General features: G+C 38.0%; 2 protein-coding genes across 7 annotated transcripts in view; one reads left to right on the plus strand and one right to left on the minus strand.

The window, feature by feature from the left end:
• Positions 1-17,474, minus strand: part of NBN (nibrin) — a 51,218-nt gene extending 33,744 nt beyond the window's left edge. For 4 of the 6 annotated variants that reach the window (XM_017538055.2, XM_017538052.2, XM_017538054.2 and 1 more), the window contains exons 1-7: positions 17,279-17,474; positions 15,488-15,621; positions 14,112-14,260; positions 13,480-13,639; positions 9,987-10,090; positions 3,885-4,002; positions 2,964-3,157 (exon numbers count right to left, since the gene is read on the minus strand). In XM_017538055.2, the coding sequence (XP_017393544.1) occupies positions 2,964-3,157; positions 3,885-4,002; positions 9,987-10,090; positions 13,480-13,639; positions 14,112-14,260; positions 15,488-15,621; positions 17,279-17,315 (896 nt within the window). In that variant the 5' untranslated portion in view covers positions 17,316-17,474. Of the gene's footprint in view, positions 1-2,963; positions 3,158-3,884; positions 4,003-9,986; positions 10,091-13,479; positions 13,640-14,111; positions 14,261-15,487; positions 15,622-16,719; positions 16,833-17,278 lie in introns of all 6 variants that reach the window. The other 2 variants (XM_017538057.2, XM_037741852.1) reach the window with 2 other exon arrangements.
• Positions 17,475-19,174: 1,700 nt separating this feature from the next.
• LOC108310873 (60S acidic ribosomal protein P1-like) lies at positions 19,175-19,591 on the plus strand. The gene has a single exon (XM_037741846.1). The coding sequence runs from the start codon at positions 19,221-19,223 to the stop codon at positions 19,545-19,547; it is 327 nt and encodes a 108-aa protein (XP_037597774.1). The 5' UTR covers positions 19,175-19,220; the 3' UTR covers positions 19,548-19,591.
• Positions 19,592-20,043: the final 452 nt, after the last annotated feature.

The following is a 20,043-nucleotide window of genomic DNA, read 5'->3' on the forward strand; positions in this document are numbered from 1 at the left end:
AAAAAAAAAAAAAAAAAAAGAAATAGTGTCCTATACAAGGCTGGTACCCACCTTGTACCCTGAGATGCTGAATAGGGTCTGGCCACCCACAACTGTAAACTGGATTCAGGATGATAGTTATTTTACACAGAAGACTGGGCAAGGGGTAACCATGTAAGTTATTTTCAAAGATCTGGCTGGTATTTTAGATGACAGATTTTTCGGACACTTACTCTCTGAAAAATAACTAATTTAATAATCGGTGAACAAAATCAACATGTATTATGTATGGATCAATGATGAACATGTCACCAACCGAGGATTATCATTCATCCAATTCTGTGCAAGGCTAGGAAACAGGTCAGGAGAGAAGAAAAAGCCAGAGGAGATAATAAAGATGAAATATTTAAATTAATAAAAGGAAGAGTTACCAAAATTTGAGCTGAGATACTGGAAAAATATCTCAGTGAGAACAAAAATCCGGGTTGTATTGTTCCCTTGGACTTCTAATCTTCTCCAGAAGACACTTAATCTTTAGCACTGATTTCCTATATTCACTTCTGACATCTAATCAATACAGCATGACAGTCACCAATCATAATGTTGACCTAAAGTTCAGTCAAGAGCTGGCTTTTCTGGCCACTCTCCTTCATATAATTGCTCTTTCATTGGCTTGAACTAAGTTAACAGGTATTAAGTGACAGTCTTTCTCAAAATATAATACTGCATTCCCTCCAAAAAACATATTATGGCCAGGTGCAGTGGTTCACACCTGTAATGCCAGCACTTTGGGAGGCTGAGGCAGGAGGATCACTTGAGCTCAGGAGCTCAAGACCAGCCTGAGCAACATGGCAAAACCCCGTCTCTACAAGAAATAAAGAAATTAGCAGCAGTGTGGTGGCATGTGCCTACAGTCCCAGGTACTTGGGAGGCTGAGGCAGGAGAATTGCTTAAGCCTGGGAGGTAGAGGCTGCAGTGAACCAAGTTCACACCACTGCACTCCAGCATGGGTAAGGGAGTAAAAGCCTGTCTCAAAAAAACCCCCCAAAAACCCATATTGTAACAGGGGCCAAGGGTCACCTCATGATCAAGGCACCAGCATCTGAGTTACCTTGTATTCCAGCTACTGCTTTTTTTTTTTTTTTTTTTTTTTTTTTTTTTTTTTTTTTTTTTTTTTTTTTTTTTTTTTTTTACCTCAGAATGTCTATATATGCTGAAAGTGACAAGCTTGGACTCAAGAATCAGATTGCCTAGGCTCACTTTCTGGCCGCCTTGCTCTCTCCCTCTGTTCTATGCAATCTCCCTTCTGCCTCAGTTCCCTCATCTGCACAGAGAGGACCACAACAGTAAGTAACACATGAGGGTGAGGATTAAATGTTTTTACATACATAAATTCTTAGGCTAGGACATGCTATGTAGGATAACGTTTGGTTTTTTTGTTGTTTATTTTTTAAAATATGTATTACTGCTGTTGCTCTACCTGGCACATTCTTTGTCTGGCTCTTTGAAGACTGGTCATAGGTAAGACATTGCCTGAAAGAGGCCTTCTCTATTTAGAGTAAGCTTCTTCCCCGCTGCCAGGTTACTGCTTCCTTTATATACATATGTAATGATCTATTTACTTGGGTCTTTCTCTGTCTCTCCCTCTAGACAGTAAGCTCCAGTGATGGCAGGGACCATGACTATCTTGCTTTCCACTGTATTTCCAGTGCCTAAAACACAATGGAACTACAGTAAATTTGTGCTTTAGTAGTAAGATAGTATTTTTGTTATACACTGTATTTTCTCTTTTACAGTAGTTAATATATCTCAAAGGAAAATATTTAAAGGACAAATGACTAAAATTTTACTTTTTATTTCAGCAAACCCATAAGAAGAAACCAAAACCAAAAACAAAGAAGAACATCCCCATGGTCAGAAGGAACTTCTGGGACAGGAAAAGTGAATCTTTTGCAGGAGCTGGATGGACCTTTCAGGCATACAAATACTTTAAGCCTCACCTACTTTTTGCTACTTGAAGAGCAATTTAGTCAGAAGACTGCCAAGCGTGATATTTCCACAATACTTCCTGGCTTCAGTAATGCTAAGATTATTAATGCCAATGAAGGTCTAAAAAAACAAATCCTTCAATCGGCTCCTTCACAGTCTCCCTCCACACTTCAAATATCATTTCAACCTCTCTGACTTTTTTCTGGTTTCCCATAATAGCCTAAATAAGGATAGACATTTTTATATGTCTTTTTAATGGATAATAATCATCAAAGGGCAAATACGTTTCAACTCTAGGCAACTGCAGAAAACCATTTCTTCGAGTTTTAACTTTCTCAACTGCAACACGTTCTGTAAAAAAACACTACTTTGTTAATTTACAGAGACAAACTCTACAAATCCTATTAAAGTAACAAAAAAGCATAAAATATTTTGAGTAAAATTGTCATGAATAAAGATATTCTACGTCTAACATACCAAGTCACACTTAATTTTTAAATACACTATACCATAAAACCTTTTATTAATTCTTGTATCGGGCGGGCACAGTGGCTCATGCCTGTAATCCCAGCACTTTAGGAGGCCGAGGCAGGTGGATCACCTGAGGCCAGGAGTTTGACACCCACCTGGCCAACATGGTGAAACCCCGTCTCTACTAAAAATACAAAAATTAGCCGGGTGTGGTGGTGCACACCTGTAGTCCCAGCTATCCTCTGGGTCACAAGTGATCCTCTGCCTCAGTCTCCCTAGTAGCTGGGACTGCAGGTGTGCACTACCATTCCGTGAGGAGAGAGGCTGCAGTGAGCCAAGACTGTGCCACTGTACTCCAGCGTGGGCAACAGAGCAAGACCCTGTCTCAAAAAAAATAAAAATAAAAATAAGAAAATAAAAACAATTCTTGTATCTACTTTTATGTTGTTAGGTGAAGAACAATAATAAAGTTAAACATAAAATCCTACTTGCATTTATTTTATTAATAAAGAATAATTCTATACCTTTGGAGTATGTCCATTATTGACTGAATCCATTTCTTCTGAGAATCAGGAATTAAGATCTGTGAGTTTGTTATTCCTATATCAACAACACAAGTTCCTGGAGCCAAAAAGACATTATGTTCTTCTTCATTTTCTTCTGTTATCAACCTAGCTTTCCCACCTCCAAGGACAACTGCAGAACTCAATTTCTTATGCTAAAAATAGAAAGAAACACTTTTTTTTATGGCCTCCTAAGGGAAATAGGAAAGAAACATTTTAAAAAGTAAATGTAATAATTTCTTGAACATTCTTATAAGAATTTGATTTGGGAAATACAGAAGTACAATTCAAGAAGACTTGGTTCTACTTCTTGAGTAGGTAATTTCAGCTTCTACTTTGAGAAAGTCCCTAGTTCAAAAAGTCTCTGCAGCCCTGGAACTGTTACACTCTCTGTGGTTCCTCATCACACTTCCTAACAGAACTCTAACTGTGGGCTTATCTGCATTTTTCTGCTACAACATAAACTCTCGGAAACCCCATTTTGGCACACAGAACACATTCAACAGATTACTAACTACAGAAGTTAAACTTGCTTCTTTCAACAGCTCACTTCTTTGAACAGATTTCAATTCAACAGATTACTAAATAAGGAGGTAAACTAAAGAAGTTAAACAACAGCTTACTAAGTTAAAACTAAGTTTCCTGTCCTTCTCATTTGTGTATTTATGAATAGACCAGTTACCAGTTACCACAGAAGATTTTAAGAAACACTGTAATCGCAGCCATGATCACTAGGCAGGACTGGCACCTGGGCAGTTTTTTATTCTACCTCACACTTCTATACAAAATCCCAAATAGAAATACATTAACAACTATTAATAAGAGTTAATAATGTATCCTAGTTTGCAATGTATTCTTTAGGAAAATTTAGCTTATAATTACCTGTTTGGCATTCAAAAATATAAATGTTTTCCCTTTGAAGATTTGTTTTCTTTCCTGTCGTCCTGACAGATCAACATTTTTACTCCCAATAGATGGTTCATCAAGAGGTGGGTGAAAACTGTAAAAATAATTAAAGTATATCCTAATTATATACTACTATGTTTGCTATTAAATTTGTAAATGGAGTGACTATCTTACACTCAAAAGGCATAATTTCCATAATACCATTATAGTATTTTTTTTTAAGTAAAAGTTTTATCAGGGACAAAATGACAGGAAGCATCTAAACACCTTTTCTAGAAATATGGTGGCAGGTGACACAAAGAAAAGCTAGAATTGATCATTAATATCTTAAAATAAATAATCCAAGGTAGACAATCATAACAAGATGAACATTAAACATACATGAGTCAAACAAGGTATCTGGATTACAAAAGACGGACAGAAACATCATCCATAAAGATCAAATTCTATTAGTATCTTATGTTTGCTTAGAAGCCAGTATCTTTTAAAATGCTCATGATTCAATTTTACTAACACAATCTATTATGAGTGTTTTGTTATAGATCTCTTTGGAGAAGTTCAGGAAATTTTTAAACTTACATTATTTACTCAGTTTAAATAAAATTTTCAAAACAAGATTAAAGAATACAATGTTTTAGCTCTAATATAATGCTGTAAGAACACCTTAATCGTACCATCAAAATAAAGGAAAATAAGAAAACAGAATTATAACAGATAATTCTTAAGCCTCTCAGTCCAGTATTACAACTTCCTGTATAACCAGATTTTTTGCTCCAGCTGGTCATAACTGACCAGCATGCATTTCAGGTTGTGTCTCTTCCTTTCAGTAAAAATTACTAAACTATGACAATGATGGTAAGGGGACAATGCAGGGAGGGAGAAATTCAGAACCTGGACAATCAGTCACAAATCAAGAGTTAACTAACTGCAGAGATCAACATCTAGTATAGTAAAAACACTTCAGTCATTAACCATCCAGCACTTTAGAACCAATTTCTTTACATCTTTCCCCTGGATTTCTCCTTGGAAACATACATATTTCATAAAGTAAAGCTGAATTATGATTGAACAGTTATATTACTTTAAATTTTTTTTTGATAACTGATGCACGTATTTTAATTCACAACGGATACTGTAAATCTGTATTAAAGTAATGATTTCTGGAAGCTGCAATTTCAAATTATCTGCAGGCAAGAGCAGACTCACGTGACAGGACAAAATGCTGGCCACTACGGTAATTCTGGTTTTTCTAAATACCCAACTCTAAAATTCTATTCACTTTAAAAATCTTTTAAAATACACAGAGAACAGCAGAAACTATTTTAACTGTTAATGAAAACTAAATCTACAATAAGAGCACTGGAAAGTTAGTAGACATTTGGACACATAAAAAGGATCAATTTTTACAAAAAATTGGCTGGGCATGGTGGCACGTGCCTGTATTCCCAGCTAATCAGGAGGCTGCAGCAGGAGAATCACTTGAATCCAGCAGGTGGAGGGTGCAGTGAGCCGAGATCACATCACTGCACTGGGCAACAGAGAGACACAGCGTGGGTGACAGAGCGAGACTCTGCCTCAAAAAAAGGTGGGGGTAGATCAATTTTTAATATCTCTCTGAATCCCTTTTATCCTTTATCTCTCTCTTTTTTTTCTTTTTTAAACGGGGTTTCACCATGATGGCCAGGCTGCTCTTGAACTCCTGACCTCAGGTGATCCACCCACCTTGGCCTCCCAAAGTGCTAGGATTACAGGGGTGAACCACCGCACCCGGCTATCCTTTATCACTTAACAAATATTCTCCCCCATCTTACATTTGTTTTGTAGTGTAAAAGTCAACTAACACTTCATTTATACAAATAACTAGTTTATCTATTAGTCCATACAATAATATAACAACACTAGGACAGATTACAGAGCCAGTCACAGAGGAAAACAGTAAGTAAATGTTTAACACATATCTATGACTGAGTAGATGTGAGATTCTTCCTGCTTTCCCAAAACACTAAAGCTGAATGATTTTTAAATGATCTACAGCTTTATATTATTCACACTGTCATTCTTAATTATGCCACAGATAACAGTTTACAGTAGCTAGGGAGCAGCTAACTGTAGCTTAGTTTAATGAAGTTTGAGCCAGGTTCCTAAACATATGCGTATGGTAGCTATTAGGCCTCTCTAATGGTTCTACCAAAGTCCTAACTTTATTAGTGTCATTCCTTAACGGCTGGCTCCTCACTAAGTGCCATAAGGGACGAACTGTAACTTGTTTTGGCTTATCATTACATCCTCAAGTCTACCTTGCCTGCTTCACAGTAGGTGTTCAATAGATATTTAGAAATAAATTGATATTACAAAATACAAATAAAAATTCCATGTAATAATTTAAAAGTGAATAAAAAATATAAACACCCTTCAATTCCCTCAGTATAGATTTGAATATTAAAAATCTAGAATTGGAACGAAGTATCTTGGTTTTCTTTTGAGAACACTGATATTTTGAGCCCCAATACTTGATAAGAGCAATCTTGAACAAAAATATACATCACAGTATTATCTAGAATCTAACCAAATGCTGTAACTCCAACACTGGTTCTTCTTAGTTTGATATATGATAGATACATTCATTTGTATATTTGATATATGATATACACATTCATACATAGATAAATGATAATACAGTGATAAAAACATTATGTTCTGGAAGTTCAAATACCTACATAGCCTTTTTCTCTTTACCAGTGTAATGATGAGAACAAGAAAGAAGAGACTAGTGATGAATGTGAAGAGATCATTAAAAATAATTATTTCTGGCTGGGCATGGTGGCTCACACCTGTAATCCTAGCACTTTGGGTGGATCACCTGAGGTCAAGAGTTCACGACCAGCCTGGCCATCATGGTGAAACCCCATCTTAAATAATAATAATAATTATTATTATTATTTCTGAAGCATTGCATTCTAGAAGTTTTAAAGCATTTCTGACATTCAAGTAATTTAATAAGCTAGTATAAAAACTAGAAAATAGGGAGAAAGTAACCTGTCAGAGTCCTAGGCTAGAGGCATATTGACTGAATATAACGATACTACAAATGTAAAATCATCTCCAATTTCTATCATTAAGAAATCAAAGTGTTTTGGGCTCGTTTATATAGAAACTTCAAGAGCTACATTTAACTATGTTTTATTAAAGTACCTAGTACACATTATTAATCATATATTCTATAAAATGATATCTAGAAATTTTGCTTTTCCCCATTCACATTTTCTACTTAAATTCTTTACATGATCTTCAATAAATTTCATCTAAACTATAGTACATCATCTTTACTTCTGTACCAAGATTTTGCCAATTACAGAATTCTTCTGAATCTATGTATAATTCTGGTCCTAGAAACTGTATCCCAAGTCACACATATTTATCTGTCCAATATGTGGACAGCCGTTTACTTCATTAGTCTTGCAGGAATATGTTTATAATTTCTAGAACCATTTACTACACTGCATTTTGTTTTGTTTTGTTTTTGATCTCTAAAAGGCTAGACTACAGTGACATCTACAACTTGCAAATGTGGGATTCTACCTCCAGAAAATAATTACTAATACTAGTTCAATTTCTTTGTCTTTGATTTGAATTATGTATATAATATAGCCTCTATAAGCTTCCTGAACTGTCAAACTTTCATTTACTGAGATTATTTCAGGCCAATGTGTATTTTGAGTCTGAGATTTAATTACCAGCTGATAAGTAAACCTGCTCCTGTTTCATGGATGCCAGCAGAAGACAAACACTCCTGAGTCACAGCAAAGCCAGTAGCGTGAGCCCCAGCATGTTGGCTACACGTCTCTTCTCTGACTAGGTCCTATAGGGAAGATGTAGAGGGTACATAAAGTGGAAGGTACATACAGTGGTGTGTGTTACAGGAGAGAGGAGCAATGAACGTGGGAAACCACAGGTTTTACTGCAAGCTATAAGTAAGCCTACATTTTGTCACAGGAAGAAAATATTACTTCATCCCACAAGGTTTCTCACTGCAAGCATACCCTTGAGAAATGGTCTGTGTAAAGGCGGGTAAGGCCTTACATTCTTGGCCTATTCAGCAAATTTTTATGCTGCACCTATCAACCCGTCCTATCAACCCATCATCTAGGTTTTAAGCTCCACATACATTAGGTGTTTGTCCTAATGCTCTCCCTCCCCTTGTCCTCCACCTCCCAGGCCCCAGTGTGTGATGTTTCCCTCTCTGTGTCCATGTGTTCTCCCTGTTCAACTCCCACTTATGAGTGAGAACATGCAGTGTTTGATTTTCTGTTCCTGTGTTAGTTTGCTGAGAATGATGGTTTATAGCTTCATCCATATCCCTGCAAAGGACATGAACTCATTCTTTTTTATGGCTGCATAGTATTCCATGGTGTATATGTGCCACATTTTCTTTATCCAGTCTATCATTGAATGGGCATCTATCTGAGTTGGTTCCAAGACTTTGCTATTGTGAATAGCGCTGCAATAAACATACGTGCGCATGTGTCTTTATAGAATGATTTATAATCCTTTGGGTATGGACCTAGTAATGGGATTGCTGGGTCAATTGATATTTCTGGTTCTAGATCCTTGAGGAATCACCACACTGTCTTCCACAATGGTTGAACTAATTTACACTCCCACCAACACTGTAAGAGTGTTCTTATTTCTCCACAGTCTTGCCAGCATCTGTTGTTTCTTGAGTCTCTAATGATCGCCATTCTAAGTGGCATGAGATGGTATCTCATAGTGATTTTGAGTTGAATCTAACATTTTAATTTTTAAAATTTCCTGAAATATTCAAGTTTTCCTATAGAGACAAGGTGTCTGAATTATATGTGAAACAAGATGACTGGAAATACACAGTCCATCTATTATGTCATATAATAGGTACTTTAGGTAAGGAAGTTCTTATGCTACTACACTGACTAAAACCATCTACCATTTTACAGTCCCAATCATTTTAACCATGCAATCTGAAAAAAAAACTTCCAAGTATCTCTCTCCTCAGCCCTAATTTGTATTACTTCAAAGCATCACTAACACAATGCATACAGTAGATAGATCTAGCCTGGTGGTTCACAAATTTGGTAAGGCATCAAAGAAAAGTAAAACAAAATAATAAAGCTATTATGAAGCTTCCCAGATATTGTTGCAATTAGCAACAACAAACATTTATTTTAACAAGCACTTATTATGATACCAGGCAATATGCTCAGACTATATATAGTCATGTACCGCATAATGACATTTCAGTCGAAAATGGATCATATATACAACAATGGCCCCATAAGATTATGATACTACATTTTTACTGTACCTTTACTGTTCATATATGCTTAGATACATAAATACTTACCACTGTGTTGCAACTGCCTATAGTATTCAGGGCAGTAACATGTTGTACAGGTTTGTAGCCTAGGAGAAATAGGCTTATTCCATATAACCTGGGTATGTAGTAGGCTCTACCATCTAGGTTTGTGTAAGTATACCCTATCATGTTAGCACAATAATGAAATCGCCTAAGAACACATCAGTAAGAATGTATTCCTGTTGTTAAGCAACACATGACTGAATCCCTAATGCTTAAAATAACTCAGCTGAAAGTATTAGTCTTAATTGTGAAATGGGATAACTGGAGCTCTTAATAACTGAGGTCCATTCCCAAGGCTACTATGCTGTTAATATTCTGCACTATGTAGCTCCCAAAGAGGGTTGTTGCACCACACAATTCCAGAGCTAACTGTGGCATGATGCCCAGAACTGATATATGTGCTCTTTTGAACATACCTCAGCGCCATTTATTATCTTTCCGTTTTTTTCTTTAAATATTAGCATCTATTTAATATTTGTTTCACAGAGATACAGAATGACCAACAAAGAAATTTGGGGAACGCTTTCTTTACATACTAACAAAAAACCTTCCACTAACAATACTAAACTATACACAGCAACTATTACCTCCTGAAACAATCATTAAAGAGGGAATTAAACTAAATAAAAGTCAATGCTAAACATATTATAAGTAACATCTTGTTATATTTAAAATATATAATATACCTTTCAATTTGTGGAGGCTGTTTCTTGGACTGAACTGCTTTCAGGAATTCAGTAAAATATTCTGGCTTTACAATTGGACGCCCACAAATGAGTGCACATATTGTCTAAAATGAAGAAAACATATGAATATAAAAATTCATATAGTAGCATTTTTTTTTCCCATTTATTTATTTTATTGCATTTTAGGTTTTGGGGTACATGTGAAGAACATGCAAAATTGTTGCATAGGAACACACGTGGCAGTGTGATTTGCTGCCTTCCTCCCCATCACCTACATCTGGCATTTCTCCCCCTGCTATCCCTCCCCAGCTTCCCACCCCCCACCGTCCCTCCCCTATTTCCCCCCAACTGACCCCAGTGTGTAGTGCTCCCCTCCCTGTGTCCATGTACTCTCATCGTTCAACACCCGCCTATGAGTGAGAACATGCGGTGTTTGATCTTCTGCTCCTCTGTCAGTTTGCTGAGAATGATGGTTTCCAGGTTCATCCATGTCCCCAGAAAGGACCCAAACTCATCGTTTTTGATGGCTGCATAATATTCCATGGTGTATATGTGCCATAGTAGCATTTTTTTAAAGAAAAGTTTTAAGTTATAAACTACAAAGGGGCCGTTTATATTCACAAAAAAATGTTTTTCCTTTATCTTTCAAAATTTATGAAGAAGCCACAATCCATAAAATAGAAGTCAGCATTTGGTCACTGCATCATTTTAGAACATAAATCACAATATAATCACTCAATTATAAGAAGTCACTCTGCCGGGTGTGGTGGCTCAAGCCTGTAATCCCAGCACTTTGGGAGGCCGAGGTGGGTGGATCAGGAGGTCAAGAGATCGAGACCACCCTGGTCAACACGGTGAAACCCTGTCTCTACTAAAAATACAAAACATTAAATGGGCATGGTGGTGCGTGCCTGTAATCCCAGCTACTCAGGAGGTTGAGGCAGGAGAATTGCCTGAACCCAGGAGGCGGAGGTTGTGGTGAGCCGAGATTGCGCCATTGTACTCCAGCCTGGGTAACAAGAGTGAAACTCCATCTCAAAAAAAAAAAAAAAAGAAGTCACCAATTATAATACTACTTTTTAAAACTGCTCTTTTGGGAGAGGTGGAACAACATAAAATAAGACTGAATTTTAAAATCCATTCCACTTTAAAAGACATTAAAATGTTAAAAATGTATTTTAGGATTGAGGAAATGTACCATTATCTGCTGCAGGGAAGACAATAAAGAGATTAACATAAGATATTTTTAGACTGTCTTTCAAAAAGATTATAACTATGCAATAAAGCCTTTTTGAGAAAGTAAATAAATAATTTTTGGTAAAAGATCAAAATAAGTACATACAGATAAGGGGGAAAAAACTTAAACTCATGTGAATAAAGCTATAAGCCTCAAATACGATATATCCAAAAAATATGATAAAACATTAGAAAATGCTACAATGGGCAATGGAAATAAGATTCAGAATAACATAAATACGACTTTTTTTGTTTTTTTCTTTTTTCTTTGAGACAGGGTCTCGCTCTGCTGCCCAGGCTGGAGTGCAGTGGTGCGATTTTGGCTCGGCTCACTACAGCCTCAACCTCCTGGGCTCAGGCAAGGCCTGCCTCAGCCTCCTGCCTCAGCCTCCTGAGTTGTTGGGACTACAGGAACATGCCACCATACTCAGCTAATTTTAAAATTGTTTTGTAGAGATAGAGTCTCACTATGTTGCCCAGGCTAGTCTCAAATTCCTGAGCTTGAGCAATCCCCTCGCCTCGGCCTACCCAAGTGCTGTGATTACAGACGTGAGCCACTGTACCCAGTCATAAATATGCTTTTAATAACACAGGGAATTTCATTGTCTAAAAAGGGGCAAGCAGATTTAGGTGTCTTTCAAGAATGGAAGCTGAAAGACACCAACTTCCACAGTGAAAGAAATAAAATAGCATGAAGCAGTAAGGTAAAAATCAACACTGTATTGAATAAACTCTAATACATGAGACTTGGGATATTAATTGGTCCATGCCTTAGTTTACACTTCAGAAAATAAAAGTTGAACTGAAGCCTTTTTTTGTTCTTGTTTTTTTAAAATAGATAATAGTAAAAATAAATGATCTTAAGTTTCTTTTTGGCTCTAACATTCAATGATTTAAAAAATATGAGCTAACTGTACTTTGAGAAAATTTACCAAAAAAAAAAAAATATATAACAACAAGGTTTTCTATTTTGGCATATGAATGATCAGGAATTTTTTTTAACAAATTAATCTGTAAACCATGTTGGTGCCTGTAATGGAGCAATTCACAAGATGGTCATCAGCATCCCAGTCACTCAAGTGTCCAGGTTTGTCACAGATGTAGTAAAATACCTCTCAAAACAATCTAACTACTTTTGATCTTATTTCACACCAATCAAGCAAGTGGATGATTACCTACTCTATTTCTTAATTACCTTAATATCTTAAAGAGCACTGTGCTAGGGCCCACACTTAAATATTGTGATAAAGGTGCATCCCTACTGAAAATCATAAATGGACACTTTGATCTTTAAACCTACTGTGTGTTTGTATGCATATATTAGTACTCTGGAGGATAATCACACTGCTGATTTATAAAATCAATTTCATAAATTCACAAAAATATAAAGCCCTTGATCACAGACAATCCCACCAAAGTACAAGTTGAGTTCCATCTGAACAGCAAGCCTTTCTCCATAGTAACTCTTTAGCTACAAAATATAATTCTAGTTTAATTATATTAAATACTAAAGGATTTTAAATAAATGAATTTAAAAAAGATATTTGTGAGTTTTTACTATAGATGTTAACCTAAAAGAATCGCACAAATCCATAGTCAACCTGTTTAAAAGGAGATTAATCACCTCCCAATGCCATTCTTCACTTAGCTTTGGATATAACCAAATCTGATGAAGATGCAAAATTTGAAAACATATCAAAATATATGACTGTTTTAATGAACAGTCAGCATCTTCTAAAGGCACATATCTACATATCTCTAGGTTGTGAAGATACATTAAGGCAGCACTGACCAACAAGAACTTAAGTTTTTGTGATCAGGGCCTTAAATCAAATAAATAGCAAGAGAGCATGAGAGAGTATCAGAGACTAGAGGAAGACAACTTGATAGAAGAGACATGAGATGCTAACTTTGAAGACTGGCAGTTAACCTCTAATTGCGTTGTTTTTAGACTGAAAACACAAACTATGCATTATAACAACCTTCTTGGTGGAAGGACAACAGAATCGCTTTTTTAAAATGCTAAACAAAATCTGAAATATAATTTTAGGTGCTTTTGCTTTGTCTCAGATAATAAACAGATTATCTGAAAAGCCACTCAAGGCTAAATGGTCTATAAAGGCATGGAGAGGGCATATACAAATCCACAACTAACAGTTCTGATAGTTTTAAAGTAATTAAAAGAAAATCTGTGTATGGTAGGTAAGCTTAAATTCAAAGAACTTATTTTAACATAAGAACAAGACATTTGACCTACTTTAATGGTAACTTTAACTGATACCATGACAAGGTGAGTGCATTCTTCTGTCCAATTGTTTACAGTAAGTCCTCCAAGTTGCAATATAGCTTGATTTAAAGCAGTTTTCCCAGAGACATCTAAACAAGAAGAGCATGCGACCAAAGGCTCATACTCTATTCTGTAAATGAGAATAAGTTAAATAAAGTTATAGTATCATAGTTGGCAACTTTTAGTACTTTAAACCTTTAAGCTCACATCATAAACTATCATAATTTTTATTTATTGTTACCCTTTGTAACTTATGAAATTATCATTTCTTCATTATTATTAAGCTTTGTAACCTAGAAAATTATCAGTTCCTAAGTCTTGAGTCCCAATGAAGAAAAAACAATGACCAAAAGTTAACATTATACCTTCACCAATGAGGAATCAAAGAAATATAGTTCACATGAAGTCCCTGAGGGCCCACTCAAACTCCCATCACCTTGATGTACAAAACGCACTAACCACCTGTGGCACAGAGTCCAATACTGTGCTAAGTAGGAAGTAAATCATACTGTTTTAAATTCATTAATCAGAAATATCATTTTCCTTTAGAATTTGGTCAAAATAAAGCTGCCCATTTTAATATCAATTCAAAAATTTCTTACCTGAATTTACTTGCAAACACTCCAAAGGTAATACTATCCCCCGACTTCAAAGTTCGGGAAAAGCCATTCTGCATTTTTTCCTCATTAACAAAGGTACCATACTTAGAATTATCTTTTAATGTCAATATAGGGATTTCATCTGTTTGACTCTGCAAAGTTAGCAAATAATTTAAAGTCTTTCACCACTCAGTACATTCACTTCTCAGAGAAAAAGGTTTCAAAAGAAAATGCTGATCTTTTTGAATAAACAGTAGACAGGAGGCTAACCACCCAACACAGCAGACAGTAGTTACTGCTTTGGTTGCCTTCAGAGGAAGATCACTTAACTAACAATTCATATTTCCCCTTAGGGAAATTTCTTAACCCAGGATTAGCCCTCCAAGAACACACATTTTCTTTATTTGTGTAAGTCAATGGGGACTTTCCTGACCCCTCACACACGTGAGAATTTTTTGCTTTGTGCAGTGTTATATTTAGAACATGACAATTTCATTCCTAGATTTTCTTTTGCTTTTACACTATCAAAACCACATTGTAAAAGTTAGTCAAATGAGAATATGAGGGTATAGGCTAGTGTTTCTTAGTAACAATTTTATTTTTTCTGTAGAAATTTCCACAATGTTTTTCTATACCTAAAAGAATAGAAACAAAACCTAAACAACACTGAACAAATCCAGATCGCACATATTCAATCTTTGCTTAAAATAATGGTTTTTCTTTATTACCATCAGCGTTATCATGAGTACAGATATTTATATATTTTTTAGCACTTTTATCACCCACGGTTGTGATCAAAACAAACTTAAAGCCATTAAAGAGCTGTGGGGCATAAGAAAGCATTTCTCTAATAAAACAAATCAATTCTCACTGCAAAAACTTGTGTTATGAGAAATGCCCGTATCCACATAGCTACATAACCTCTTTAAGAGCTGGAGTCATGAAGGTTTGTTCATTGTTCTGTTTCCAGGCCTGGCACAGTTACTGGCACGTATAAAAGTAATTGCTGTTTTTTGCCATTACTGTTAATTTTGCCATTCCAGTTAATGGCAAAAATAGCAATTCCTTTTGCACCAACCTAATAGTAAACAATAAATGTTTAGTAAGCAAATAAAAATAACTATGTCCTACTTCCTCTGACTTTTTTACTCACTAAAACACAGAGTAAATTACTGAAATAGAAACTTCAAATCTCAAAATAAACATCACCACTGGTACCACTGCCAAAATATAAGTATTTAATTTTGTAAACATTAAAAAAGTCTACACAGCTCTATAAAATGACATCTTATGAACTCTCTCTCACATACACACCAAGAGAGTATTTTGTGATTTCAACCCTCTTAATGGAAGCTAGTGAAATAAAATTAGTAACATACCAGGTTGGTTACAGAAAAGTTAGCAGTTAACACAGCATGATTTCGGCTGATTGACTGATCGTTTTCAATTAGAATGGCACAGTTTTTCCTTCCAACGACGTACTCAATGCCAGTTAAAAGTCTGTATGGTTCTCCTAAGATAATTTTTTTTAAAAAAAAGATAAGTTCATAGACACATGCACATGAACACACACACACATACATGTAAGTGTATATGATATAGGTATGACAAATATAAAATAAAACACCTTTGTTATTCAAATATTAATTAACTTTATATATGACAAACTGTGTTTTCAGTAAAGCCTCACTGCAAAGGTTACCTAAATATGTTTCAGGAGTAAAAACAAAAAAATTTAAAATATAATAAAAAAGAGAAAAAAAGTTATCTAAATAGCTAGAAGGCAATATCATTTTTTTCTAAAGGAAAAGCAATGCTGAAAGGAGTCAATGCTCCCTCAAATTAACTTAAAAACTTAATGTATTAGCTACCAATCACAATATTATGTTTAGAACTTGATAAATGAATTCAAAAATTCATCAGGAAATTATAAAAAAGATAGTCAAGAGAAATGTGAATAATATTATAGGAGCTTGCCCTTCCAGATGGCAAGATACACCATAAATCTAAAAGTATGGCATTGGACCAAGAGTAAACAACATAGAGGCCGGGTGCGGTGGCTCACGCCTGTAATCCTAGCACTTTGGGAGGCTGAGGTGGGTGGATCACCCGAGGTCAGGAGTTCAAGACCAGCCTGGCCATCATGGTGAAACTCCATCTTTAAAAAAAATTAAAAAAATAAAATAAAATAAAGAGGAAACAACATAGACCAATGCAACAAAGTTCCGACCAGATGCACATGTGCATTGTTTGAAATTTTGTTTTTATCTTAAAGATAGCATCTCCAATCAGTGGGAAAGGGTTATCGGTTTCTTTAAAAATTGGTGTAAAGCATTAAGTTGTTGGAGTGACAGCTTATATATTGGAGACATGCGGAGTTTAGTCTGGGAGCAGGATTTCGTTACCTGAGTGGCAGGGAGATTAGGGCAGATAAAAGTAGGGAATCCAGGAGAGCCAGGTCTCCAGGGATGCCTTTACCTGTGAGTCTTCACAGTATATTTATTTAGTTTGATCCTCTCCATACTCTTATCCTGCCTGTCCATTTAGTCGCTACATAGATCTTTGACAATAATCATGTAAACTTCCTAAGGACAAGACCCTTCATACCCACCACGGGCAACCAATTAACATGTGATCACATTTCCCACCGCTGGAAATGAAGAGAAAAAAATCGACTTTTCCCGTTGTTCTGATGACATCATGGAAACAGAGTCTGAAACAAAACTGAAAGTAAGCTTTCTCGCGGTAGCCATTTCCTCAAACTGTCCGGTAGTTCTTCACAAGATATGTGTGGCCGCCGTGTGGTCCGCCTGTGCGAACTTCCAGCCAGGGGTACCCACCAGGCGCCGGCTGCCACCCACCCGCAGGCCGTCTAGCCAGAGCGGGGCAACCGCGGGTGGGTGGGGCCGGGGAACAGGAGTCGGGGAGGGATGCGGAGGGCGGCCGCCAGGGGGCGGTGCAATCACCCTACCGCCGGAGCTGAATTCCGGGCCGCCGCGCTGCCCGGGAAGACCGCGCGCTTCCCACAAAGCGAACTCGCCTCTTCGGCAACCGCTTCCGCGGCGTCCTTGGGCGGGAACGGGGGCGAAGCAGGAAGCATCGCCCATAGGCCCTTCCGGAGGCAGCTGCTACCGGGAAAATGGACCCCGAGGCTTCCCCTCCACACTTACCTCCTGCCGGGCCCGCGGCTGGCTGCAGTTTCCACATGGGTCCGGCTTCTCAGGGCTGAGGCCGACGCGCAACTGTGTACCTGGGGCTGGTAGACTAGCGCGGATACGGCGCCTGCAGTCGACACGGCTCCGGGACGTGCGCGCTCCCGGGAGCCACGCAGGCTGCCTTAGACACCAAGGGAAGAGGCGGGAGTTCGACTTGGGCGCTTGGCCGCCACCTGGTGGTTGAAAAAGGAACCGCATAATCTGTATTGAAATGTGCTGTTAAAAGGGTACCTTTCAAGATGTCACTGAATGTAAAGTTAACTACGTTTTCTGCTTATGCATGAAAAGAATTTTAAAAACTAGCTCCAAAGTAACATAAGGAAAGTTTCTAATTAAACACATTGAAATACTGACCAGTTATGTATTTTCGTGCATGTGCAATTTCTTAAATTGCAGGCGTTCCTTTGGATTCCAGCGATGGTGATAATAATGATGAAGATAAGGATTTCACCGCAACGTAAACTCATTATTCAAACCCTTTTCTAAGTTCAAATCAACTTGTCCCAACGTCTTTATTTCATAACGCCACACTTTCATCTAATCACATGCTAAATACGGGGGAGTCTCCTGTGTTTAATACCCCTCCTTTCCATTTCCACCGGTCTCAAGCTGGTTCAAGCTCGCCTAATTCCTGTAGCTTCCTAACCCATCACCACCCACCTCCCACATCATCTCTTCTACATCCTATATGTTGAAAAACGCTCGCTTTGAATGAAGAGACCTTCCAAACAGGCTTTGTGTGAGCAGCATGGCTGTTTATTCACCTGGGTGCAGGTGGGCTAAGGCCGAAAAGGGCGTTAGCAAAGGGCAGTGGGATAGGAGTTGGTTTTATAGGTTTGGGTAGTTTTTTGGGGGGCGGGAGTGTTGCAGAGTAAGATTAGTTACGGTGGTAGGGGTTAGGGGCAAGGGAGTATACATGACAACAAGTTCAGTTACAATGGCAGGGTTGGGTGAGAGGTATTTACATTATCATAAGAACGGTTAAGATGGCAGGGTTGGGTGAGGGGCTTGTCCAGGGAAGCAATCAGGGACAATGGCGAACGCAGGCAGGGGGTGGGAGACATCAGCGGGGCAGGCAGGACTTTAGACACTGTGCACTACCAAATAAACATCAGAGAGCACACTTCTGATCACATAAATTCTGGCTTTCAAAAGCGTTCTGTAATAGGGGAGAAAAAGCCACTTTAAAAATGCTTGTTTAGGCCCAGCAGTGTGGCTCACACGTTTAATCCCAGAACTCTGGGAGGCCAAGGTGGGAGGATCATTTGAGGCCAGGAGTTCAAGACCAGCCTGAGCAACATGGCAAGACCCTATCTCTATAAAAAAATTAAAATTAGCAGGGCGTGGTGGCATGCTCCTGTAGTCCCAGCTACTCAGGAGGCTGAGGCAGAAGGATCATTTGAGCCCAGGAGTTCCATGCTGCAGTGAGCCATGATTGTGCCACTGCACTCCAGCCTGGGCAATAGAACAAAACTCTGTCTCAAAAAAAAAAGGGGGTGCTGGTTTACCAATCTCTGTTTTCATTATAGATGCAAAATCCTAAACATAATATTAGCAAATTGAATCAAGTGGTATTTTTAAAAGAATAATTACGTCCAAGTGGGATTTATCCGGAAACAAAAGGATAGGTTAACATTGGGTGGGGGGGGGAATAAATATAATTCACCAGAATAATTTTAAAAAGAAAAATCATATGATTATCTTGAGAGTTGCAAAAAGCTGATAAAATTCAACATCCGTTTATGATAAAAACTCTCTGCAAAGCAGGAATAGAAAGAACATCCATGGCTTATTCCTCAGCTGCTGCCAAGGTGCTCGGTCCTTCCGAGGAGGCTACGGCCACCTTGGCGTGAGGCCCTCACTTCATCCGGCGACTCGCCCCGCACTCACCCGCACCATGGCCTCCGTCTCCGAGCTCGCCTGCATCTACTCGGCCCTCATTCTGCACGACGACGAGGTGACCGTCACGAAGGATAAGATCAATGCCCTCATTAAAGCAGCGGGTGTAAATGTTGAACCTTTTTGGCCTGGGTTGTTTGCAAAGGCCCTGGCCAACGTCAACATTGGGAGCCCCATCTGCAATGTGGGGGCTGGCAGGCCTGCTCCAGCAGGAGGTCCTGCCCCCTCCGCTGCTGCGGCTCCAGCTGAGGAGAAGAAAGTGGAAGCAAAGAAAGAAGAATCCAAGGAGTCTGATGATGATATGGGCTTTGGTCTTTTTGACTAAACCTCTTTTATAGTGTGTTCAATAAAAAGCTGAACTTTAACTGCTGTTGGTCTTGCCCATCGTTTGGGAATGTGCTCTGCAAAAATGGTCTCGGTTTTGTAATGTTGGCTTTCAACCTATTCTGACGTGACACAGGCTGGATTTTTCCCTGTCACCTAACAAGACGGCACCTCATGGTACAGTGTTGAAAACTGCACTGGGGTGGCAGGAGGAAGGATCAGAGCCGATGCTTTGTCCAGGTTACCTGTATAAACTTGATGATTGTAAGGTGTGTCCGCTATGCTAGGGTTGGACAGTAATACAGACCTCAGCTTTAGAAAGCCTCCTGGGTAATTACCCTATACAATCCTGCCTAAGAACTTGGACCTATGCAGAATGTTGACTGCTACATCCCAACGTTGTCAGGCAACCAGATCTAGCTGTGCAATGTCTCATCAAATGCTTGGGAGTTTTACAGTAACACTGAAGGAGTGCAGAAAATAAGCTATTAAGGTCC

The sequence above is a fragment of the Cebus imitator genome, unplaced genomic scaffold, assembly GCF_001604975.1.
Source record: "Cebus imitator isolate Cc_AM_T3 unplaced genomic scaffold, Cebus_imitator-1.0 Scaffold109, whole genome shotgun sequence".
In the NCBI taxonomy this organism is placed as follows: domain Eukaryota; kingdom Metazoa; phylum Chordata; class Mammalia; order Primates; family Cebidae; genus Cebus; species Cebus imitator.

Excerpts from the sequence above, each read along its gene's own strand:
- LOC108310873 (XM_037741846.1), top strand. The coding sequence starts at position 19,221 with ATGGCCTCCGTCTCCGAGCTCGCCTGCATCTACTCGGCCCTCATTCTG.